Here is a 26,487-nt window from a genome sequence, read left to right as displayed (position 1 = left end):
CTATTTATGATGAACACTCACAATTATTTCTTTTGAAAACCCGCAGCGCAATTACCATTTCCTAATTTAGATCAAGAAAAACAGTTTATTTATTAAATACTAGAAAAAAAAAGGGTAAATATCAACCATGCCAAATATATACCTAAAAAAAAAAGATTGAATAAAATAAACTACAACTCTTTATATATGGAAGCAGAAAAAACACCATTGAGCATTTATACTACTACCATCGTGTTAGATTTACTAAATGATGCGTACTTTTGAAATGGATCATTTCTTTCCAATTCATATTCAGGATTACTTGCCTTGGCTGTTCGGGAAATTATACGTTTACCCCATTTCCAAAGCTCTGCCCCTAATAAAAACAATAAAGTACAACCAATTGCAACACCCCATTCCCAAGTAATAGATTTATGTAAAAATACTTTGGTGTTGATGACAGGGATATAAATAACTGGGAAAACAGAAACAATTCCACCAAGAATCGACCAAAGTAAAAATTGGTTGGCCCAAAGATCTTGTGTTGGGAAACGGAAAACAGATGTTCTTGGGTGAAGACATTCTAAAGATAATACCAAAGCACACCATGTCATTACACTAAATGCAGCTGATCTCCCCTTGAAAACCAACGAGCAAGTATCAGTGTTGGCATCAATAGAATTACAATTGACTCCTAAATCACCGTCACCAGCTCCATAAACAATAATCACAAAGCACAATAAACATGAAACTGCCATAATAAACCCATATCCGAACATATCTATAATGACTTCCCATGTGAAAATGGTACTACTTGGTGGTTTTTCAAGTATATCGTCATCGGCACCACAGAATCCTAACCCAATAGCAGGGAAAGTACTTGTAATAACAATAACAAATAACACTTCAACTGGACTCAATGGGAAAACTGAATATCCGGAGGCATCAATAAATGCTAAACCAATCATCAAGTATAAGGCTTGAGCGACATTTTCTGCCAATAATTGTAATACAAACTTTTGAATATTTGATGACATTCTTCTACCTTCTTCAATTGCATTCAAAATAGAAGCAAAATTATCATCAGTTAAAACAATATCAGAAGCATCTTTAGCGACATCTGACCCATTCAATCCCATAGCAATACCAACGTCGGCTTTCTTTAAAGATGGAGAATCATTGACCCCATCACCGGTCATAGCAGCAAATTTCTTTCTTCTATGTAAGGCATCAATCATACGAACTTTGGTTTTTGGTGCACAACGGGCAATGACTAAAGGTAAAACGGGTAACTTGTCAATTTCTTCATCACTTAATGCATCAAATTCATTAGCAGTCATGGTCATTGCTTTAACCACATCTTCACTATAATGATATAAATTACGTGGTAAAATACCAACTTCTTGAGCAATAGCCTTTGCTGTACCTGGATGATCACCAGTAAGCATATGAACATTGATACCGGCTCTGTGACACAATTTCACCGATGGAGCAGTTTCTTCTCTTGGTGGATCATAAATACCAATTAAACCTTGGAAAATCAAATGTGATTCAACTTGTTCACGATTACTGATATCAGCATCACCAAGGTCTTTAGTTGCAAATGCTAATACTCTTAAACCTTGAGATGATAATGCCACCATATTTTCTTCAATTAATTTAATGTCAGCTTCAGTTAATTTGACCAATGTTTGAGAATCAAAATTATCGTCAGTTCTTTCACCGTACCAGTAATCACATAATTCTAAAACTCTCTCAACAGCACCCTTGGTATAAACTTTAGTCTCGCCATCTTTTTTGTAGATGGCAGACATTCTTTTGATTGAAGAATCGAATGGGAATTCAGCCAAGTGTTCATAATCTTGAGCTATGGATTCACGACCGTAATTCAATCTAGTAGTGAAAACTTGAATGGCAATTTCAGTAGCGTCTCCATGAGCTTTCCAAACTAATTCTCCTGTCTCTTCATCTTTGGTTTCATTAACAGTAGCAATATTTGCCAAAGTAGCTGTCATTAACCATTTGTGCATAGATTCTGGCATTGGATCAGGATATGGTTTATTGAAATCGATTTCTTCATCAGTATCTTTAATAAACTTTGGTGAAAATGGAGAATATCTAACATCTCCAATGGTTGGATTATAAGGTTCATTAGAATTTTGTACATCTAATGTACCAACATTTGGTAACCAGACTTTTTTCGCAATCATTTTACCTTGAGTTAAAGTACCAGTTTTATCTGAACAAATATTATCAATCCCACCTAATGCTTCCAATGCATCTAATTTTCTAACAATAACATTTTTAGTAACCATTACTTGGGCACCAACGGCCATAGTAATCGTTAAAACAACGATAAGTGAAGAAGGAATCATTGATAATGCAACACAAATGGCATAAATGGCCACTTCTTTATTGACATGAAACTTCTGAGATGCCATAACAACAATAGCAAATACTACTGCCACCCAAAACAATAAAATTGCCAACCATGATAATCTTTTTTGTAAAGGAGTTCCAGTAGTGACACCTAAAATGTTCCCCACAATATCATAAATACTTCCCAACCCAGCATGGAAGTATTCTCTTTTTTGTGGTTGACGTCCATTAGATTTATCAACTTTTCTAATCAATCCACTATCACCTTGTAATGATTTAGCAATTGAACCAATTTCAGTGTTCAATCCGGTTCCAATAGCTATACCAGACCCTCTTCCCTTTGAGACGATTGAAGAAGAATAGATCAAATTCAAACGATCCCCCACAGGTATTGGCACAGAAAAATCATCATAAACTATTTGAAAATTTTTTGCCACTGGTAATGATTCACCAGTTAACAAGGCTTCATCAGTTTCTAAATTCATACAATCAAACAATCGAATATCAGCAGGGACAGTGTCTCCAACTCTGACATGAACAATATCTCCAGGAACAACTTCTTCTGCTGGGATAGTTAAGTCATCACCATTTCTAGTTACTCTTGCCGTGGGAGAAGATAAATTTCTTAATGATCCCATAGTTTTTTCAGCTTTCAATTCTTGGACAAATCCAATAACAACATTAATTAAAATCACCCCAGCAATAACTCCACCAGAAATCCAATCTTTAATGGCAAGAGCAATAATCATACTAATGATCAATACCAAAATCATGGCATTGAAAACTTGATGAGCAAGAATTTTGACATATGAAATCGATTCTTCTTTACCTAAATTGTTGGGACCATAAGTTTGCAAACGTTTTGCAGCATCGTGAGTTGATAACCCATTGATTATATTGGTAGTAAATTCTTGAGCAACATTTTCCACAGTCAATCTATAAGCTTCTATATTTTGAGTATTATCATATATCGATTTCTTACTGCTTTCATTTTCATAGCTCTCACTAACAGAAGAGCCATTTTTCTCGTTAATTTTAGTAGCGCCGTTTATTTTCAAATACTAATAAAACAATGATAAATACAAGGAAGTAGACGAGTATTGTAGAACTCTGAAAATATACTCAAATAAATAAAAAGTTTGTCTGTGTGTGTGTGTGTATGCAATAGATTGGATTGGAATATTTAATCTAAAGCAATTTGATGGTTGATGTTGCAAACTTTTTCTTTACAAGGGGGGGGGAGGGAGAAAAATAAAAAAAAAAAGAAGATAAAAATTAAAAGAACAAGAGTGGGAATTAATCAATAATTTATATTCCAGAGTTAAAAAAAAAAAAAAAAGAAGTAGAAAGTTAAGAGTTAAAGCCTCTTAATATTTGATGGTTATGATATTTGTGATAAAATGAATGGATGAAATGGATACTTTGTCTAACTTCTAATCTATTAAGATTTTGAAAAGAAAAAAATATTTTTGAATATTGCTTGCTTTAGCCATTAGTAGGTAATTATTGCCGAGTAAGTTCTTTAGGGATAAGAAATTACACAAAATTATACTCCCATTTTTTTTCTCTCTCTTTCTAACAAAATCTAAATTATGTGGAAAACTAGTCATCGCAAGAAGATGATTTATACAGTTAGACTTACCATACCCACACACGACCATTTAGTTTTGACGTTAGATTTGATTATTTCTAATATGAATGTTAATCACTGACTGTTTTGAAGGAACTCATCAACTGTTTTCTTTTCTTAATTGTCCCCGTCCCCTACCCACGTGTGTAATTAAAAATCGCAACGGTTAATTAAGCCAAGAATTTGAATTTCAGTACTTATTGGAAATTGCCCAGAAAATATTTATACCCACTGAACGCTTAATCATCCGTCCGCCCATTTGAGCAGTTTAACCAAATCTAGATGGTAAATGAAAATGGTCTAGTTATGACAAAATTGAAATGTAGTACAAAGTTTAATTACAAGGCTACAACATATACAATGTTTCATTTTGGTTATTGACTTTTCATTTTTCCGGGTCATCTGTATTTTCTTTTTGCTGCATATATGACGTATTTCCGAATCATCTATTTTCTTTTGATTGTTCATTCCATTTAATTCTTGGTATATAAGCCTTGTCTTGGTCATAGTCAATAATGGACATAGCCATGGTATACGGCAAAAAAATTAGTAAAGATAAAGTTTATTGTATTGATTTAATCTTGGCTTTTATTCTAATGCAATGTGGTCGGATCTTGCCAAGTTAATTAAATTGATGATTTTGATTAAACTTTTTAATTTGTTAGTAAGATGTTGCAATTAAGAAATGAAAAACTGCTTTCTCAATTTTATACTTTACGCCTTTAAAACGACCTTGGTGTTACATACGCTTATAAATTGAATATGGTTATTAGAAGAATAAGTAATTCTTGTTTTTTTTTTGGTCCGAATATTTTTCAGATTTTGCTGAAAATTCAGAATAAATAATTAAGCAAACATTTCAAACCTTGAACTCTTTAATACTATCAATAGTTCAAAACAGAAAGATAAAGTTACAACTTTCTTGAGTTTAATTTAATACCCTGTTGTCCATTTATGATTGGTTATACCCATCAATCCATATAAAACAAGCCTTACATACTGAAAAGGACTTTGTGAACTGCATCAGATAAATCTCAGAGCTCATAATTATTCAACAAATACAGGTCAATCTAGAGTTTTGTTTGATACTATAATGCTACGTGTACAGGGGTATTATCTTAATAGTTGCAAAAAAAAGTAATCTACTATGGAACACATATTCTATTAGATCAACGCGTAAATCTAAAACGCCAAATAAAACAAAACAAACACGTAAAGCGGAAGGAAAAAAAAAAGAAGACACAGTGGTAAGTTCAACTACACACGACCTTTTATGAGTTGATTTTAAATCAAAAGTGTGAGAGAGAGAGTGGGAAACTAAAAGAAGAAAAAAAATTAAAAGGACAACTCATTCTTCTATTGTTGGTTGGTTTGTTCTATTTTATTATTATATCTTAATTTTTTTTTTTTTTCGTTCAAGATTCTTTTTCAAGATTTTTCATTTTTACAACAACAACAACAACCACCACAACCACAACTATAAACAATTGATATAGCATTATCTTTTAAGATTATTGAATAAAGGTCAATTTATAGCGCCCCCCCTCACTCCACCTCCTACCGTCTTTCTTTCACGCAACTAAAACAAATTTTTATATTTTTATTTTTATTTTTATTTTAGTTTCCCATTCAATATGGCAAAGAAACCGGTCACACCCGCTTCTAAAGTTGCTGCAAAACAGGCTGCTGTTAGAAGCAGACACCAAGAAGATGTATTCACACTTGATCCATTGATAGATCCAATATTTCAAAAGGGAGAATTGCGTTCGTATTTGGTAACCGAACCTTCTCCTAGTGTTCTTAAAAAAAGACTGATTCACACCAAAGAATACTGGATGCTTTCAAGTTTATTATTAATTGCTTTCTACGTTAGAATGTATAATTTATCCAATCCAAACTCAGTAGTTTTCGATGAAGTCCATTTTGGTGGGTTTGCCAGAAAATATATTTTGGGTACTTTTTTCATGGATGTACACCCTCCATTGGCTAAAATGCTTTTTGGAGCTGTTGGAGCCATTGGTGGATTCAAAGGTGATTTTGAATTTAAATCAATTGGTGATAAATTTCCTGATTCTACACCTTATATATTTATGAGACAATTCCCAGCATTGTTGGGTGTTGGAACTGTTATCTTGTGCTATTTGACTTTGAGACAATCAGGTGTTAGACCAATTATTGCTTATATAACTACCTTTTTATTGATTATTGAAAACTCCAATGTCACTATTTCAAGATATATTTTGTTAGATTCCCCCTTGATTTTCTTTATTGCTGCTGCTATTTATGCTTGGAAGAAATTTGAAATTCAAATTCCATTCACCTTTGGCTGGTATAGAAGTTTATTGGCAACTGGTATTGCTCTTGGTTTAGCATTGAGTTCCAAATGGGTTGGTTTGTTTACCGTTGCCTGGGTTGGTTTCTTATGTATCTACCAATTGTGGTTCCTTATTGGTGATTTATCAGTAAGTACCAAAAAAATTTGGGGCCATTTTTTCGCAAGAGGAATTATCTTGTTGGGTGTACCAATTGCCTTATATCTTGGATTTTTTGCCATTCATTTCCAATTATTAAATAAAGAAGGTGATGGAGGTGCCTTTATGAGTAGTGCCTTTAGAGCCGGATTGCAAGGTAATAAAATTCCAAGAGATATTACCGAACAAGTTGGATTAGGATCAGTTGTTACTATTCGTCACGTTGATACTCAAGGTGGATATTTGCATTCACATGAACATTTCTATCAAACAGGTTCCAAACAACAACAAATTACCTTATATCCTCATTTGGACTCTAACAACAAGTGGTTAATTGAACCTTACAACGGCACCATCCATAATGAAACTTTTGTTCCTTTAATTAACGGTATGAAGATTAGATTGAAGCATATTAATACTGGTAGAAGATTGCATTCACATGATGAAAAACCTCCAGTTAGTGAACGTGACTGGCAAAAGGAATGTTCATGTTATGGATACGATGGATTTGCTGGTGATGCAAATGATGATTGGGTTGTTGAAATTGTCAATTATAGATCACAAAAGGGTGAAGCTCAAACATTTGTTAAAGCCATCAATACTATTTTCAGATTGAGACATGCCATGACCGGTCATTATTTGTTTTCCAGTGAAGTGAAATTACCAGAATGGGGGTTTGGTCAACAAGAAGTCACTAGTGCTTCACAAGGTAAACGTGCATTAACACATTGGTATATTGAAACCAATGAAAATAGTATATTGCCTCCTTCAGAAGCCAAAATTATCAATTATCCTAAATTATCCCTTTGGCAAAAAGTTGTTGAATCACACAAGAGAATGTGGAAGATTAATCAAGGATTAACTTCACATCATCATTGGCAATCTAGTCCATCTGAATGGCCATTATTGTTGAGGGGTATCAATTACTGGAACAAAGAACATAAGCAAGTATATTTGTTGGGTAATGCTGTTACCTGGTGGGCAGCCACTTTGTCAATTATCACTTTTGGAACCTATGTATTGGTTACTGTTTTCAGATGGCATCTTGGTACACCTTTGTCAACAAATAAACATGTTTTCAATTTCAATGTGCAAACTTTTTCATATGTTTTAGGATGGGCTTTACATTATCTTCCATTTTTCATTATGGGTAGACAATTGTTTTTACATCATTATTTACCAGCATTATATTTTGGTATTTTGGCGTTGGGACATTTTTTCGAAATTTTCACTGGTTATTTGACTTCTCGTTCTAAATATTTCCAACAAGTGGCATTTGTATTAGTTGGATTATTTTCCATTTTAAGTTTGGTATTTTATGTCAATTATTCATCTTTAATCTATGGTACTCCCTGGACTAAGGCAAGTTGTGAATTGACCAAACCATTTAGTGGTTGGGATTATAATTGTGGCACATTTTTCGATACTTTAGGAGAATATGACATTCAAGAGAAATCATTAGCTTCAGAATCTGAAATACCAACAGAAACAGTAGTTGTTGAAGCTAAACAAACTCCTAAAGCTGAACCAAAATTGGCTAAACAAGATGATCACATTGAATCCCCTGCTGCTGCTGAACCTGTTGAAGAGAAAGAAGTCAAAGAAGAAGTTGAACAATTGGCACCACCCTTAGCTGTTGATTTTGAAGAAGAAACTCCTAAAGTGGAAGACCCACAAGTTGCTGATGTAGATGCTTCCAGTAACGATGAAAAATCTGTTGAGGAAAAGCAACAACAAGAACAACAACAAGAACAAGAACAGGTTGAAGATGAATCAGTGCATCAAGTTCAACAATAGTTGTAGATGAAAACTTAGTAGAAGGAAATTATCTTTTGCAGAAAGAGAAATATGAACATATATTACACATCACATTTTACATATTTGTATACTAATTGTTAGTAAATATACTCGTTATTCTAAATAAATACAGAAAATGTAAAAATAATTTGATTTGATCTTGTTAGTATTTGACACTTAGCTCACTTGTCTAAGATAAACCAACGGTAGAGTTTGTGGTTAAGTGTAGGCAAACGTAACGAGGAGTAACTATAACAGGAATGTAATCTATTAAACTTGTTTGCTGACATCCTAAACGAAAGTCAATATTTGGGCAATTGGCCTATTACTTATATCTTATTAATCAACACTAGTACTCTTTACTTTCACATAGTCAGGTCTATATTATTAGGAATATCGCTCAGACAAACTGAACTTGGGGATATACTAGGCATGAAATCATCCAACCAACCCATGAAATTAATTAGTATTTAACATCATGCTACACCACATGTATTCCAGAATTTATATTTTTGCGTTAATCGGAATTGTTGTTGTTACCTCCATCCATTCCGGATTCGATTTGTTGTGACTTCATATAATACAATCAAATGCAACTGCTATGGAAATGTAGATATTGCACGGCATTTCAATAGTTAAAGCTTAACAATGGGGAGTTCATTTGTTTGTTCTGGAACTATACTCTCATACGAAATATGATTGTTCGACGGGAAAATCAAAATAATAACACAAAGTCAAATATTGGTGAACAATAGTGGCGAGATTATGCAATAACCAAAAGAAAAATTGCAAAAATATTGCACCCAAACTATTAACTGATTGAGGATAAGGTGGAAGTATCAATTTTCAAGAGCACAAAAACAATCACAGTTTGGTATCAATGTTTGAAATCTTGTTTTTTATCGTTGTCTTTGTTTACATCAACAAAGAGATAGCCCACTTTCTGGAAAAAACAATTCTGGTCGTCGTACACTAGATACTCAATTGTTTGTGTGACGATGAGATGATCCAATTACAAGATAATCAAGCTTATTGTTGATGAAATCAATTCAAAAAATAAAACAAAAACACATAGAATGCCTTATCATTTATCTGACTTGGAAGAGTATAAATCTAGCGCAAATGACCTCCTTTTTCTTTGATAGTTCTTATTTTTAGATGTTTACTTATCCAATCAAGAAAATGTTATATTTAATACTTTTCCTTATCGCTCCCATCTATGCTGGGGTTTTACTTCCAACAAAACCTTCAATTGATCCTTTCTACAATGCTCCTGAAGGTTTCAAAAATGCTACTGTTGGAGATATCTTACAATTTAGAAAAACTCCAAAATCAATCACTGGTGGGTTTGTTCCGCTCAATGTCCAAAATTCATGGCAATTTTTAGTTAGATCCGAGGATTCATTTGGTAATCCAAATGTCATTGTCACTACTGTTATTGAACCAGTCAACGCTGATCCATCCAAGATTGCTTCCTACCAGGTTTCTGAAAACGCTGCTAGAGCTGATTGTGCCCCATCGTATGCCCTTCAATTTGGCTCTGATGTAAGTACTTTAGCCACCCAGGCTGAAACGTATTTATTGGCACCATTGTTGGACAAAGGATATTATGTTGTGTCTCCTGATTATGAAGGACCTAAACTGACATTCACTGTCGGTAAACAATCTGGCCAAGCTGTGTTGAACTCCATTCGCGCAAGTTTGAAGTCAGGAAAAATCACTAATATTGCTGAAGATGCCAAAGTTTTAATGTGGGGGTATTCTGGTGGATCATTAGCTTCGGGATGGGCAGCTGCTTTACAACCAGACTATGCACCTGAATTGAGTAGAAATTTGTTGGGTGTTGCTTTAGGTGGATTTATTACTAACGTCACCGCTACAGTAGAAGCTACTGATGATACTATCTTTGCTGGAATTGCAGCTAATGTTTTGGGTGGTATCGCAAACGAATATCCAGAGTTCAAATCAATCTTGCAAAATGATACCAATAAACTGTCGATATTCAATAAAATCAACAATCACTGCTTGACAGATAGCTTTATAAAGTATGTGGGAGCTAGATTTTTAACTGGTGACAACAAGGTTTTCAAATCTGGTTGGAACATCTTCAAAAACTTGGTAGTGTCTAAGATCGTTAAAGATAACGGATTGGTGTATCAAAAACAATTAATTCCTACAATACCTGTGTTCATCTACCACGGTTCAATGGATCAAATTTCTCCAATTTTGAATCCAAAGAAAACCTATCAAAATTGGTGTGATGCTGGTATTTCCTCTATAGAATTTGCTGAAGATTTGACAAATGGACACTTTACTGAATCCATTGTTGGTGCTCCTGCTGCTTTGACTTGGATTATCGACAGATTTTCTAACAAACCACCTGTAGATGGCTGTCAACATGTTGTGAGAACTACCAACTATGAATACCCAAACGTTTCCTCTTCAATACTTGACTATTTTAAGGCAGCAATGGATGTCGTTGCACAACAAGGGCTTGGTCCTAATATTCAAAAGGATCAACTTGAAATTAAAAGTAATTTATAAATTGCTGGTCAAGCTCTTCCTCTTTTTTTTGTATACTAAGTAAACTTTTTTATAGCTCAAATTTGTTCGAAATATATGTTTTAGGAATAAATATATCTTCTTTCCCATTATAATCTTAGTATATAGCCTTTAATGAGACATCTCAATTTGGAAAAAATTGGTTTCATTGTGGTTGCGAGATAAACATTTCTCTCCAGAAAAAAAACCAAACAAAAAAAAATAAACATCCACACAAATTCTGGCAACACCAACTTATAATAACAAATAATCGTACTAGTACACCTATATTTACCGCATGACATGTCTTCTACCAAACATCCACCATTACCCTCAGTCACCAATCAGAAAAGAAAGAGAAAGCGTCAAAGGTTATTTGCGAAGGATATAGAAAATTTGTTATATGCGATGGGTGATCGACCTGTGAGTACAGAGGCCACTGTCAATGCGTTGGAGGATGTATTGGTCGAATACATTTCACAAATATCATACTCGATGGTAAATTTTGCAAAGAGTCAAAATCGAACACGAGTCAAGTTGAATGATTTGGCATTTACATTAAGAAATGATCCGATGAAATTAGCTCGTTTCCGATACATTCTAGAGCAGAGTTATAAAATAGAAAAGGCGAAAAAAATGTTTGATGACGATAAATATGATAACAAGAACCATGAAGATGACGACGACGACGATGAAGAAGACGAAGATGATCATGAAAATGAACGAAACATGAAGGATAAATCAACTACTAAAAATGATTCAAAACAACTGAAAAAGAAAAAGAAGAAAAACCATACTTGAAACCCAGGATATTTTACTATGATTATGTAACACTCGTTTAATATATAATTCGTTGAGTTTTCCGATCTCTTAATCACACAATTGCTCAGTTTCTCTTCTTTATTTGTCTCTCTTTCAATAAGATTACGTAATCACACGTTCAACTATAACGATATCTTTAACACGCTACAATTCAAACTCTCTCCCCAAAAAAAAAATTTTTTTTTTTGCCATTCAACAACTTCAATTTGACTAACTTGTTCCTTTTTTTTTGATTTTTTTTTTGGTTAGGTTTCTTCATGTCATCAACAGATCACACATGTCGTATTTGTCGTGGTGAGGCTACTTCATCACAACCTCTATATCATCCGTGCAAATGTCGAGGATCAATAAAATATATTCATCAAGATTGTTTGATGGAATGGTTGAAACATTCAAACAAATCCACTGAAAAATGTGACATTTGTAACTCCCCTTATAAGTTTAAAATTATTTATGACCCGGCAATGCCACAGTATATTCCACTTGATTTAATTTGGAAAAAATTTCTACAAATCACATCTTCAACAGTATTCAAATCGATTTCAATATCACTATATATACTATGCATTGTTATTCAAGTGCCATTATTTTGGAAGTTCTCCGGAAGAGTGTATACATGGGCAATAGATGGGACATTACCGTTAGTGAACCAGAAGTTTGTGGATGCCTTGTTGTTTGGTGAATTTGATATTAATACTTATCTAGCCGACAAACTGCAAACACCATTGCAGCTTTCCCTAATGAAGTTGAAAAAGTTTTTTGGTTGCACTTATTTCAGTGGAGTCAGATATTTATTTGTTGCAATTGTGGCTAATATAGCTTTATTTATTGAACGTGAATGGGTGGTTAGGGACGAAGGATACTTGAAGATGTTGCATAAAAAAATCGGTAAGGAACATAGAGCAAAACTTGTGGATATGTTGCAAAATGCATTACAAGGTTTAAGAACAGATGGAAACAATGGCGATGAAGCAGCAGCAGCAAATTTACAGCGGTTGGAAACATTGGCGACAGCTATAAATGATTTGCAGAATGAAGATAGAGATATGAATGTTGCTGCCCGTGGAGAAGCAGCTTTACGAAGAGCCATCGATCAAAATCAACTTTTTGGAAATGAGCAACAACCGATTTTGAACCAATTTGAAAACGGGATTGGCCAACATGATGCTCTTCCAACTCATAATTTCGATGCGCCAGAAAATCTAATGAATGGCGTTTTTAATGGAAGAAATGACATTGGAAGTGACGACGAAGAGGATGAAGAACAACAAGAAGAAGAAGATGATGATGAAGAAGCTGCAGTAGAAGAAGATGTCGACGTGGCAGCGGCAGCAGCAGCAGGTGCAGATGGTGGTGTCGTGGGCGAATTCTTGGAAGCCTTTGGGGTTACTCTAACCTTAAGCACACCCATTTATCTCATGTTTCTTTGTAATTGCATTGTTGCTGTTTACTTGTTTCTCATTTACTTGATCCCTCACATGTTGGGGAACACTATTGTTTCGATAACTACCTTTTTGTTCAAACTCATCAATGTAACCTTAATATCATATATTTCGAAACACATTCCATTCCCCACTTACATTTATGAATTTGCCTCACTGTATATTACCTCATTGGGTACATTTAACCCAAATAAAGGTGTTACTTTGATTGAAAGAATCTTTATATTAGGTCTCGGGTATGGTTTAATCTGTACAACTATTTACAGGTTGATGAAATTTTTAGTATCAGGGCCAAAACCAATTTCGGGCACTCCAAGGAAGGCATTTAAAGTATTGTTCGAAATCAGTTCAACTGCCAAAGTGTTTTTAATATTTGCCATTGAAATATTCTTTTTCCCAGTATATTGTGGCTGGTTATTAGACTTTTGTGCTGCCCCCTTGTTTGTTCCTCAGTTTATTCAAACCGCAGAAAACGGAGGCAAAGTTGTGACATTTTTAGTCAGTTCATACTTTGAAATGATGCAGTTACCCTATTTGAGAGTTTTGTTATATTGGGCAAGTGGGACACTTTACATGTTGTTTTTTGCATTGTATATTGGTATGGTTAGAAGCACAATATTGCGTCCAGGTGTTTTGTTTTTCATAAGATGTCCAGACGATCCAAATACTAGATTAATCCACGATGCCTTAGTGAAGCCGTTGTCATTGCAACTCTCACGCATTTATTTAACAGCCAAGGTCTATAGTGCATTTATAATTTTTGGAATTGGTGGAGTAACATGGGGATTACGATATCTTGTAACTCCAAAAGACAAGGATTACAATGTGTTTTTACCAATCCAAACTCCGTCATATTTTACATATCTATTATTGGCAATAATTGTTCCAACGTTGGTTGACTCGCAAGCAACAGTCACTAAATATGTTCGACAATATTGGGAACGAGCATTTGAGATTTCTTCACATAAATTAAGATTGTCTCATTTTATCGTGGGGAAACCCATTTCAAGTGAAAGAGGATATGTTATTTATAGGAATATTTGGTTACAGTTGTTTGGTCTGAATGTGCAACCAGATTATACTCAACCAGTAACACGCAAAGAAGCTTTGGCAAAATTTAAACAGGATCCTAATGCTGTTGCATTTTTTGTCCCTGATGGGAACTATGTTAGAGCTCCCGCCAACGATACGATTTCCAGAAAGTTTGTGAAAAAATTGTTTGTTGCTGTATCCAAAGATGACAGATTATTGCAAGAAGTCAAAGAAGCACCTAAACGCAGTGGTTATGAAACACCTACTTCAGATGAAGATGAAGATACCACAACAACAACGACAGATGATGCTTACACGATAGTTTATAGACCACCAAATTTCAAATTGAGATGTTTTGCGTTAATTCTTATGCTTTGGATATTTGCTATAATCATAATATTACCCGTGCTTCTATTTGCGGTTGTTCTAGGACGACCAATATTAAGGGCTAATCTGATTATTATTGATCAATTGCCACACATCAATATTGATGAATTGACTAACATGGATTGGAGATTAACAGATTTGGCTTCAATTGCAATAGGATTGGCCGTTGAATTACAAGCTTTGATTTATTATGACAAGAATTTTGCAGCCGATGCACCAAACAATGCAGGCGGAAATGAAATCCAACAAGCAGATCCAGTACGAGGCATGTTATTGCAAGGTAACTTGTTGAATCAAGCATTCAATAGATTACCTGCTCCTGTGCTATATACTTTGCCTAGTCTGATGTTGTGGATTATGTGGATACTTACTGTTCATAAATTATGTGTCGATCAACCAATACGGTATATGACGGGGAATTTGCACGTTGAATTTCTATTGAATTTCAAAACTTTATTGATTCATTTTTTGGTTTCCTTCTGGACTATTTTACCAGCATTAGTTTACGTAACTCGCAGAATCCCCGTGGAAGGTCAGACTGCTTGGCAAACTTTAAAAAGATGTGGGATAATTCCGTGTTTACTTAATTTCAGTATGGTTCACATTCCAGCATTCATTGTTCTTTATAGTCTTAAAGTATTGGATAAGGCAAATATTTCTGTTAGTTTCTACATTTGGCCTGTTTTATTCATTTGTTTTGCTTTGGTTAAATTAATTACTGAAGGTGCAAAATTATATACCAATATCAATAATCAAGTAAAGCAAGAAAAATATGTTAAGGGTAGAGCAATTGAAAATGTTGAAGATGATGATTGATTAAATTATATATATATATAGAAAGTCTATAGTTTTTAAATGTTTTTTTTTTTACATTTTATTATTGTTACTGTTGTTCATAGAATCTGTTGAGCTATGGTAATTTCAAGTTCATGAAAATTAGGCCTAAGTGAACAACCAATCAATAAGGGTAAACAAAATAACGTCTGCTCAACTACTTTTCCCTAGCTCATTTTATTAAATCTCGTTATGTTAACTCTACTTCTATTTATTATGGAAAGTGATTTTCTCCTGCCAGCTATTTGTATGGTAAATTTTTAAGGGAATGGGGGAATAGATCAGATGTATAAATATTGTTGCCAATTTTCTTTTCACCTATTTGTGTGTTCAACCCAATAAGATCTCAGTAATATGAGTTTAAGTCCAAGTGTATATACTGTTGAGCTATCACATTCAGTCCGTCTGGGTGACATTCCTTGTATGTTGTTTTGACTGTGTGACATCTAGATAATTACACAACATCTTTCATAATGGCTGAGAGTAATTATCTATGACATTTTACTAATTCTCTAGCAATCAGCACTACCTTAACATTTAAGAATAATGTACTGAATTACTGTTATACAAAAAGTTTGATAATATCTACTTCTACTTATAAATTATCTCAAACTGTAGCGCAGAATGTATTATTCCAACAATTCTGTTTTTGACTAATCACAACAGTATAAATACATTGAATAGTAGATGTTATGGTCGTTGTTGGCTAAAATGGATATGCAACATCACTGTCATCACTACTTACATTTCTCTCCTTCTTTTAGCATTACCACCCACATCTTCTTCATCCAGACTAGATTCGCTTCCATCATAAAGATCATCCGTTTCAGTTTTTTTAAAACGAGGATCAAAGAACCCACCTTTACAGACCAAACGCGAAGAACGTTTAGATATTTCCGTCAATGTTTTATCAAAATCGTTAAGATCTAAGAAAAGTCCCTTAATCGATTTCAATGCTGTTCTTATATCAGTGACACTAACATTCGTATTCCTCCAAGCTATTATTTTTAACTTGGGATTTCTATTCTTTTGTTCTAGCATTGATACTAAAAATGGAGATATCAAACGAAGGTTACATTCATTTAGATTTAACATCTGCAATGATGACACCGGCAATTTTACTGGGTCTACTTTTCTCAATTGATTTCCCTCTAAAGACAACCTGCGTAAATTTTCCAAATTTTCAAATGAGTCTGACAATTTCTGGATTCCCATTTTCCTCAAGGATAGATCTTTAACGCTAACAGGAAATAAGTCAGCATTTAACTTCTTGACATCGCCTCCACAAATATTTATTATCTCAAGGTTGGATTCTTTCAAGTTCAATAGCTCCAAGGTGGAGTGATCAATATTAAAGTTCTCGAAGGCAATATCACATAGGATCCGTGGCCATTTAACCATTTTGGTGAGAGGGCTCATCTTTCCCTGCTCATAGGGAATCAAGTGCAACTGTATGAGGTTATTTGGTAAATGATACATAAAATCCAGACTTTCAAAAGTTAGATACTCAGGCTGCATTATGAATTTTTCGACCCTAGGAAAGATTCTGAATCTATTGGCAAATGTAAGTGTTGGAGCACGAACAAAGACATGCTTTAGATTCTCACCTAAATAACCATTTTTAAAGGGCAGATCATAAACACGTAAAGCCTCCAATTTATTAGGAAGTACCCAATTGCTAAATTCGGTATTCTCAAAACTGCAAATTTCTAGCTGCAATACCATCAAATTTGGAGGGAAAATTGATAATGAGTTGTTGACGTCTCCTGTATTGTAAATAGAGCATCCCCAGCATGCAAAGCTTTCTAGCTCAGGTAAGGAACCATCATCAAATAAAGTAATGGGGAATCTAAGGTGTCTAAATTCTAAATCCTTTAAATGTTGGAACTGTTTTAAACCATCAAAATTAGACAAATTGCCACACTCTAAAATTAGCTTTTTTAAATTTGGAGCATTTATTCCAGTTTCGCTAAATGATTGAATATTCGGCAACATAAGCAGTAAATACTCTAAATTAACCAATTCTTCAGATACAAGATCTACTGGGCCCCGGGTTTTATATAACCGTAGTTTCCGCAAATTTGGAGGTAAAGTCACTTCAATCGAGTTATCAGTAGTAACATATAATTCCTCTAAATCTGAGGAAAAAGTATACGTTTGATTTCTGTCATCATCAGATTCAACGTCGAAGATCAACTTCTTGATACCTGGAATTGCATAATTATTCAACTCAGTATTATATAGCGTGATACTTGCGGCGATATGTGGTAATGTAACTGGATTGGGGAAATCAAACAATTCTAAATGATCAAACTTGACATTAGAATTGACAAACAAATCTAACAGGATTTCTGGATCCAGACCCCAAGTTTGAGAAAACTTACCTTCAATACACAGAGCGTTCTTTAAAAGTTCAAGGAAAGTATCTGGTTCGTTTTGAAATCCACCTATTTGGTGTATATGAATGGATCTTGGGTAAATGTTACATTTATTAACACCCTTTATCAAATTATCAAGTCTAATATCAAACCTGTCGCAATGACATTCTGAGTAGCCAGCTTCTGGCCCATCACTGCCTTTATGTCTTTTGGTTTCCTCAATAATATTTACATCTGTAAAAATTGTTGATACAACGATCTCTTTAATTGGTGGGAAATACAATAATTTTGGTAACATGCATTTTGGTAGAAGCCCAAGAATTAAAGCAATAACTTCAGAGGGAAGTTTTGCAATCTCATAAAAAAAGTCTGGATCAATGTTTATTATTGTCATAGAAGTGACCCAAAATATGTAAATGGAAAGTTTATGAAAGGGTCACCAGATCCTGCTTATGAAGTGGTTTTTTTCGCGGTATGTCATCAACAAGGGGGGTGAAATGGACCGGTGTTGTATGTTACACGACCATGTAATTTATTTATAAAACCAAAAGTGGAATGCCACGAGCGAATAAGACTTTCTATATCTCATCCCAAATTTGCAAATCTCATATCTATCTGGCCTAATTGTTTTGTTTTTCTATCGTGGAATAGTATTTAATAAATAGATTTTAAACGATAAGTGTCACGACTGGGATATTCGGAGCTACATAAAAGAACATCTTTATATTGCCCATAAATATTTGGTAATCGAAATCTATTCACTACACGAAAACTCTTGATAACGGAGTTTATGCCCCTTGAAAAACTAAGCCGCTTGTCTGATCTTCCATGCGAAAAATACTACCACAGGGATGCACCGTTATCAATAAAAACAGAAACCTATCCCAAATCACTCCTCATGACAATCACAAAATTCTACGGTAATAAAGATTGTCTCGGTAACAATTATACGACCAGCATCCGCCTGGTTCCGGTTGGATCGAATTAAACGGGACTAAGACAATACATAAAATCTACACAACAGTGAATGAAATGCAAACTTCTGTCGTCCAAGTGGGGCAACGCGTAACAACACACTATTTATTATTGAAATACCTTTTTTGCCGTCTTCACAGCAAGTCTCAGTTTTTCCGTGGTTTTAATATTAGCAAGTTCACGTGATATACATAGTAAGATGCCTGGTCAATCACGTGACCCGGTTTTATTAAAACCTTTTTTTCTTTCTTTTTTTCCTGTGTAAAAGTTTTTTCCGGTCGTTCCCATCGTGATTCTCCCCAATAAACGATCGTACAAATCCAACTAAGAAGAGGAAGAAGAACGACTCAATACATCGACTGATAAAAAAAAAGAATTAATGCTTGCGCAGAACCAAAAAAAAAAAAAAAACAATAACATTTGCACTTTATATATATTGATTAATAGAAATTTTTTTTTTTTTTTCTATTTTTCCTTTTTTCCTTTTTGTTGACTTTCTTCTTCTTCTTTTATTTTTTTTTTACAAAAACCACAAAACATTCACTTTAATGAATTCAACAGAGGTCGATAACTTACCTTTTCAACAACAACTCACTTCGTTTGTTGAATTGGCCGTAGCCAAAGCAACTGGCTCACCAATCACCACTTTATTTACAATCATCTTTCTTATTCTTCTGTACGATCAACTTTCCTATCAAATCAATAAAGGTTCAATTGCTGGTCCCCGTTTCAAATTTTACCCTATTATTGGTCCATTCTTAGAATCTTTGGATCCTAAATTCGAGGAATATAAGGCAAAATGGGATTCTGGTGAATTAAGTTGTGTATCTATTTTCCACAAATTTGTTGTTATTGCTTCATCTCGTGATTTGGCTAGAAAGATATTATCATCTCCCAAATACGTGAAACCATGTGTTGTTGATGTTGCTATTAAAATCCTTAGACCAACCAACTGGGTTTTTCTCGATGGTAAACAACACACCGATTACCGCCGTTCTTTAAACGGGTTATTCTCTTCAAAAGCTTTGGAAATTTACATTCCAGTACAAGAAAAATACATGGACATTTATTTAGAGAGATTTTGCAAATATGATGGTCCTCGTGAATTTTTCCCGGAATTTAGAGAATTATTGTGTGCATTGTCGTTGAGAACTTTCTGTGGTGACTACATTACTGAGGACCAAATTGCTCTTGTTGCCGATAATTACTACAGAGTTACCGCTGCTTTGGAGTTGGTCAATTTCCCGATCATTATTCCATACACCAAAACTTGGTACGGTAAGAAAATTGCTGATGACACCATGAAAATTTTTGAGAATTGTGCTGCTATGGCTAAAAAACATATCAACGAAAACAATGGTACCCCTAAATGTGTTATGGATGAATGGATTCATTTGATGAAGGAAGCCAGAGAAAAACATTCTGAAGACCCAGACTCTAAATTATTGGTTAGAGAATTCTCTAATCGTGAAATTTCTGAAGCTATTTTCACATTTTTGTTTGCTTCTCAAGATGCTTCTTCGTCTTTAGCTTGTTGGTTGTTCCAAATTGTTGCTGATAGACCTGATATCGTTGCTAAAATCAGAGAAGAGCAATTGCGTGTGAGAAACAATAACCCTGATGTTAGATTATCTTTGGACTTGATTAATGAAATGACATACACGAACAATGTCGTTAAGGAATCTTTGAGATACCGTCCACCAGTCTTGATGGTTCCATACGTTGTTAAGAAATCCTTCCCAGTTACTGAATCCTACACTGCTCCTAAAGGTGCTATGATTATTCCAACATTGTATCCTGCTTTGCACGACCCTGAAGTTTATGATGAGCCAGATTCTTTTATTCCTGAAAGATGGGAAAATGCTAGTGGTGATATGTATAAACGTAACTGGTTGGTATTTGGAACTGGTCCTCATGTGTGTTTGGGTAAGAATTATGTCTTGATGTTGTTCACTGGTATGTTGGGTAAATTTGTTATGAATTCAGACATGATTCACCACAAGACAGACTTGTCAGAAGAAATTAAAGTTTTTGCTACTATTTTCCCTAAAGATGATTTGATTTTAGAATGGAAGAAAAGAGACCCATTAAAGAGTTTATAGAGAGAGGGAAATAAGTAGGTCAAAACAAGTAGTACAAACAAGTAGTACAAACAATAAACTAAAACTGTTAGGACAAACAATAAACTAAAACAAAGCATGTGTAGAGGACAGGACGAAGCATATGACCATCAACAGGTATACGTGAAATTTCGACAATTGGTGTCTTTTTTTTGAAACAAGGTCCAACAATATCCTGTGATACAATGAGAAACAACATACGACATCCTTTTTGTGAGCAGGCTTTTATATGACATTAATTAATTTCGGGACTTGTAGGGTTAATGCAGAATAGAAAAAGTGAGATGGTTCTGTACACAATGAAAGACGTAATTTGATGTGACTTGAGAGTAACTGAAAAGAATTATAAAGGTATACTGGGGATAACAATAATTTATTCAGTTAATGTGACTTGAAAAAATTGATGGAGCAACCTCGGGTGTGTCTAAAAAAACTTGCCCCGTTTAAAATTTAAACAATGTAATAAAGAAATCACCCAACTGAGGATGAAATTACTCGACAACGTTTTCGTAAAGAATAGAATAAAACAGTTTTCTTGCGTTTAGATCCTGAACGATATGTACCGATTTTGAGTTTGTGTATCAAAATGTAGTAATCGGAAGATTAGCTTAGTTTAGTTTGACTTTTTTTATTCAATTTTGCACACCATTTACGATGTACTTTTAAAATAGAAATAGTTAGAAATTTGGTCCCTTAATTAAGGGGAAAATCAAGGGGACACAAGACAAAAAAAAAATATGTCAAAATCCAGATTCAATGTGACACGAAAAAAATATCAACAAGGGGTATAGGGGAACTTCCCTTGACATAGTTGAATTTCCCTGGATATAATCTACATCGTTTCATCTCTTGAAAGAAATCACTCAAATTGGGTCAGGTCATCAAAAAAAAATTTTTCACCATTATAAACACAATGATTTCAATTAGACTGGTCTAAACTAATTCAATACGCAAACAATACAATGAAATTTTACTGTTGAAATAGTTTCGTGTAATCTGGTTGTAGTTTGATTTGACTAACATTTTTGAAAACTAAATTTTTTATTTACAATATAACTCATCCTCCCATTGTTCTGCATAGCTATTGTTTTCACTTTATCAAATGGTTTAACCAAATGATAAGTATTGTGAACCTGAAATAATGAAGAGTGTCACAAGCAGTTAGACTAAAATGCCTGAAATGTAATTCTTGAACGTCAATGGGGATTTGGGGAATTGAGTGATTTTGTTTTTGCACCAAGTAAATACCATGATTGTACAACTTTCATGAAAAATTATAAATAGATGTCAGGTTTCCTCAATAAGTTCCAATATGTTTACTTATCCAATCAAGAAAAATGTTGTATTTAATACTTTTCCTCATTGCCCCCATATATGCTGGCCTTATTTTCCCTACCAAACCATCAAGCGATCCCTTCTATAACCCCCCGAAAGGTTTTGAAAATGCTGCCGTTGGTGATATTTTGCAATCCAGGGCAACACCCAAATCTATCACTGGTGGGTTCACCCCTCTCAAGATCCAGAACTCATGGCAACTTTTAGTTAGATCTGAGGATTCATTTGGTAATCCAAATGTCATTGTCACTACTGTTATTGAACCAGTCAACGCTGATCCATCCAAGATTGCTTCCTACCAGGTTTTTGAAGATGCAGCTAAAGCTGATTGTGCTCCTTCCTATGCTCTTCAATTTGGTTCTGATTTGACTACTTTCGTTACTCAAGCTGAAATGTACTTGATGGCACCATTGTTAGATCAAGGATATTATGTTGTGTCTCCTGATTATGAAGGACCTAAACTGACATTCACTATTGGTAAACAATCAGGTCAAGCTGTGCTAAACTCTATTCGTGCAGCATTAAAATCTGGTAAAATCACCAACATTAAAGACGATGCTAAAGTTGTCATGTGGGGATATTCTGGTGGGTCATTAGCCTCTGGATGGGCAGCTGCTTTACAACCAAGCTACGCACCTGAATTAGGTGGTAACTTATTGGGTGCTGCCTTAGGTGGATTTGTTACCAATATTACAGCTACCGCACAAGCCACTGACGGTACTGTTTTTGCAGGAATTGTGGCAAACGCTTTGGGTGGTGTTGCTAATGAGTATCCGGAATTCAAATCAATTTTACAGAGTGATACAGACAAAAAATCAGTGTTTGATGAATTTGATGGTCACTGCTTGATTGACGGTGTGCTCAACTATATCGGTACTCTGTTCTTAACTGGTGATCATAAGATTTTCAAAACTGGTTGGGATATTTTAAAGAACCCAAAAATTGGTAAAGTTGTTGAAGACAATGGATTAGTTTATCAGAAGCAGTTGGTTCCAAAAATACCCGTGTTTATTTACCACGGTTCAATTGATCAAATCGTCCCTATTGTCGATACCAAAAAAACTTATCAAAATTGGTGTGATGCTGGTATTTCCTCTTTGGAATTTGCTGAAGATGCTAGTAATGGTCACCTCACTGAAGCTATTATGGGTGCCCCTGCTGCTTTGACTTGGATTATTGATAGATTTGATGGTAAACAAACTGTTTCTGGTTGTCAACATATTCAAAGATTCAGTAACCTTGAATACCCAAATATTCCTTCTTCAATTGCTAACTATTTCAAAGCAGCAATGGATGTTGTTCTCCATCTCGGACTTGGCCCAGATGTCCAAAAAGATCAAGTCAGTCCTGAAGGAATTAAAAAACTTGGATCAATTGAAATGAGGTGGTTATAATAGGTACTCTTGTCATCCATAGATATGTAGGTATGATTGTTAATAAAAGTCTCCCTAGTCAATGATTAAGGTGGAAGCTCTCCCCATGATGTGTAGGAAATGAAGTTTACCTGGTTGAGAAAAAGGAAATATTCTTCTTGACAACGAGAACGCTAGTATATGTAATCCTCATAATTTTTTTTTTAGCTTAATACACACCTTTCATGTGGCATGTTACTACGGCCATCAGAAGTCTGCTAAGAAGATGTACCCCATAGTTCATTCATAAATGAGGAACAAAATAAGGTTCTTAAAAGGTGTTTTCGAATAAAACTTAGATATTCCTGATCCAAATCAAGTTTTAGAAGTGTATGGGGACTCAAATCTATCATAAGCAAAACGACAAACAGATACTGGTAATTGACGATTAAAAATTCTCAAAAGAAATACAAATATGGAACGGTAGAAAAATTAAATTCTACCATGTAATATTTACAAAATGGTAAAAAATGGTCTGCACAATCAAATCCAACAGGTCAAATTACCCCGAGACGCTATTATTTCAAACAACCTATTCATTTAAGAGGTGTTACTAAAAGTTTTTATTTTTGAAAAAGCTTTCCATAGAAATCTTTTTTCTCATACAAAATGTCCTTGTAAGTTGAAGTTCCTTCTTATATCCTTTTTGGCACATGACTGTGTCGTGTTTTGATATATAGAAAGATAATCTATTAATAGATGAAAGATGTATCTAAATGATAAAAAAAGTATTGACTGATTCTAAAAGAAAAGCCAATATAAAAAAATATAAAAATGTAGAGAAAGTGTAAGGTTTATATAGAGTGAATTGAGTTGATAACTTTGCAACCAATTCTGAACACATAGAATTGATAATGTTGCGAATATTAACACATTTTAAGAATGTGTGAATAATTTTAAGAATGTTGTTTTATTTTACTTTTCTGTCAAATTTGCACTACTTTTAATTTGTGTGCAAATATTCTATTTTACTTGATTTTTATATACTTTTATTTTACAATACTTTTTTATAGGACTTTTTATGTCTTTTCTTTATCAACTCATCTTTTATACAATATATTCTGACAATTATAACTTTCAATTAAGAAGTACAACTTCTTATTAGCATTCTCCTACAAGTTCTTAAGTTCCTAGGAAATTCTTTGAAACTATAATTAAAGACTAAAAGTGTAAAACAAACAATGTGTGAATTATGACGAAATATGCAGGATCGTCAAAGTACGTAAACCGCACTCTCCTATTTAAAAAATATTTGTGGAACTAGGGAAGGATAGGAGCAGAAATAGTCCCCCTTCGATCTACTGAGAGCGATATCCAGTAATATATTACACGTAAAATATAGTTATATATTTCAATGATAGAAAGTAAAGTGGTTATTCTGACCTACTACTTTAAATTGATAATGCAATCTAATCCATTGCCACGACTTGGTGAAATATGAATTTTTTTTTTTTGCTGGCGTTATAGAGGCTAATATTATTGGGTAAGTGTGTGGGCTACGCACACGACTTATTTAGGTATATATAGCTGGTCAATTCCCTAGAAGTTAAGTCGAAGGATTTGAGAAATTATCTAAAAAATATATATATTCAAGGCACTCTATTAACAAGGTTCTATATTTTGAAAAGTGGATGGTCCTCTTAGGAGGAAAATGTATGGCATGAATTAATGGAACAATATGATGGGGACTATCAATTGATCAGTGAAAAAATAAGTAGATCGCTGGAACAAATTAAGCAAAAATGGAATCTGGATTTGAATCCCGAATTTAACAAAAGTCCGATTGAAGGGGAGGAATTAGAATTTATTAAGAATTCTCATTTAACCAAGAGCAACGAATGGACTAAGTTGCAAAAAGCAGTCCAAAAAAACTTTAATAGGCTCAGATCAAGGGAGTTGCTAAGAAATAGATTTGATACCCATAAAAAGATGACATTGTCCCCAAAGTAAGAAGATTATATAACTTTTTCGTTGAAAGTCGAGAGCGATCCTGGGTAGGAAAGCTGTCTATAGTGTATAGAAAATATATACAATTTAATTTGTGTGGAATCTACCCTTTATATAGTAGAAAAAATTTCTCTCACAGTGGACTGAATTATCCATGTGAATTATCAGTCCACTTATTCCATCGTCAATGGAATAGATTGGTGTGTTGTTCTCTTCAGTGCAATCACTACTATTACACAACGCTGGCTTATTCTTCATAATTAGCCATGTTGTACATCCTAATTTCGAGCATAAAATGTGTTAATATTTGTCGTGTAGTGGATAGTTATCTTTTAAATACGCTGTATTTGGCACTATCACACGACAGAGAATCAGTTCAAAGAATAATTACACTTGTTAATGAATCGCACACAAAGAAGAGAATTGTATGTAGCAAAGAAAGTGTTGGAATTAGTTACAAGGATTTCAGTGTGAGTGTGTGAGTGAATTGTGTTATCCCGGAGTTCAGATATTAAAGTCCACATAAATAACCCCTCACCAATTTAAGGGATATATTTAAATGTCCAACAATCTCTTTGTTTTACATAGTTTACTCCTTTCTTGATTATTCAACTTTTATATTAAACCACATTCTAGTATACAATTAATACATATTAATTCATATTATTATCATTATTCAAAGTAAGAAGATAAGATTCCTTAAGGTACTTCTATCCTTGTCTAATAACAACTTCACCTCACGGTACCAATAACACAGCACCCATATTTATAGTATGGTAAGGATGTGCGAGCACGCCATCGCAATAGTAGTGTGTTAACCGAGAATGGTATAACTAGCAACATTCTTATGACACAATCCACATACATTTACACTCGAACGAAATAGAGGCTACCCGAAGGCTTACACTCAGTCACTGTTTCCATTATTACACATACAACCAATAAAGTTTATTGACATTAATTAGCCAACCACCAGAAACTGCGCGAATATTCACATTGCACGTGA

At 34.2% G+C, this 26,487-nt stretch overlaps 8 protein-coding genes across 8 annotated transcripts, besides 1 other annotated feature; 6 read left to right on the top strand and 2 right to left on the bottom strand. All coding sequences in view use genetic code 12, as the record gives it.

The window, feature by feature from the left end:
• Nucleotides 1–215: 215 nt before the first annotated feature.
• ENA21 (Ena21p) lies at nt 216–3,131 on the bottom strand (the record flags this gene model as incomplete). Its single annotated transcript, XM_711899.2, has 1 exon — nt 216–3,131. The coding sequence occupies one exon, from the start codon at nt 3,129–3,131 to the stop codon at nt 216–218; it is 2,916 nt and encodes a 971-aa protein (XP_716992.1).
• Nucleotides 3,132–5,622: 2,491 nt separating this feature from the next.
• PMT1 (dolichyl-phosphate-mannose-protein mannosyltransferase) lies at nt 5,623–8,256 on the top strand (the record flags this gene model as incomplete). The annotated part of the gene is made up of 1 exon (XM_711900.2): nt 5,623–8,256. The coding sequence occupies one exon, from the start codon at nt 5,623–5,625 to the stop codon at nt 8,254–8,256; it is 2,634 nt and encodes an 877-aa protein (XP_716993.1).
• Nucleotides 8,257–9,438: 1,182 nt separating this feature from the next.
• LIP9 (Lip9p) lies at nt 9,439–10,800 on the top strand (the record flags this gene model as incomplete). The annotated part of the gene is made up of 1 exon (XM_711902.2): nt 9,439–10,800. One exon carries the CDS (start codon nt 9,439–9,441, stop codon nt 10,798–10,800), a length of 1,362 nt encoding a protein of 453 aa, XP_716995.2.
• Nucleotides 10,801–11,100: 300 nt separating this feature from the next.
• Nucleotides 11,101–11,598, top strand: TAF19 (Taf19p; the record flags this gene model as incomplete). Its single annotated transcript, XM_711903.2, has 1 exon — nt 11,101–11,598. One exon carries the CDS (start codon nt 11,101–11,103, stop codon nt 11,596–11,598), a length of 498 nt encoding a protein of 165 aa, XP_716996.2.
• Nucleotides 11,599–11,876: 278 nt separating this feature from the next.
• On the top strand, nt 11,877–15,296 carry CAALFM_C702860CA (E3 ubiquitin-protein ligase; the record flags this gene model as incomplete). Its single annotated transcript, XM_711904.2, has 1 exon — nt 11,877–15,296. The coding sequence occupies one exon, from the start codon at nt 11,877–11,879 to the stop codon at nt 15,294–15,296; it is 3,420 nt and encodes a 1,139-aa protein (XP_716997.2).
• Nucleotides 15,297–16,055: 759 nt separating this feature from the next.
• Nucleotides 16,056–17,990, bottom strand: CAALFM_C702850WA (uncharacterized protein; the record flags this gene model as incomplete). Its single annotated transcript, XM_711906.2, has 1 exon — nt 16,056–17,990. The coding sequence occupies one exon, from the start codon at nt 17,988–17,990 to the stop codon at nt 16,056–16,058; it is 1,935 nt and encodes a 644-aa protein (XP_716999.2).
• Nucleotides 17,991–19,215: 1,225 nt separating this feature from the next.
• ERG5 (C-22 sterol desaturase) lies at nt 19,216–20,769 on the top strand (the record flags this gene model as incomplete). The annotated part of the gene is made up of 1 exon (XM_711907.1): nt 19,216–20,769. The coding sequence occupies one exon, from the start codon at nt 19,216–19,218 to the stop codon at nt 20,767–20,769; it is 1,554 nt and encodes a 517-aa protein (XP_717000.1).
• A 1,355-nt stretch (nt 20,770–22,124) lies between these two features.
• LIP5 (Lip5p) lies at nt 22,125–23,516 on the top strand (the record flags this gene model as incomplete). The annotated part of the gene is made up of 1 exon (XM_711908.1): nt 22,125–23,516. The coding sequence occupies one exon, from the start codon at nt 22,125–22,127 to the stop codon at nt 23,514–23,516; it is 1,392 nt and encodes a 463-aa protein (XP_717001.1).
• A 924-nt stretch (nt 23,517–24,440) lies between these two features.
• Nucleotides 24,441–24,715: a long terminal repeat ((rho-7a) Long terminal repeat (LTR); about 275 bp long, 13 copies per genome).
• The last annotated feature ends 1,772 nt before the right edge of the window (nt 24,716–26,487 follow it).

Source organism: Candida albicans, chromosome 7 (genome assembly GCF_000182965.3).
Source record: "Candida albicans SC5314 chromosome 7, complete sequence".
Lineage (NCBI taxonomy): Eukaryota > Fungi > Ascomycota > Pichiomycetes > Serinales > Debaryomycetaceae > Candida > Candida albicans.
The sequence above is the reverse complement of the archived record's forward strand: the minus strand, read 5'-3'. Positions and strand labels throughout refer to the sequence as shown.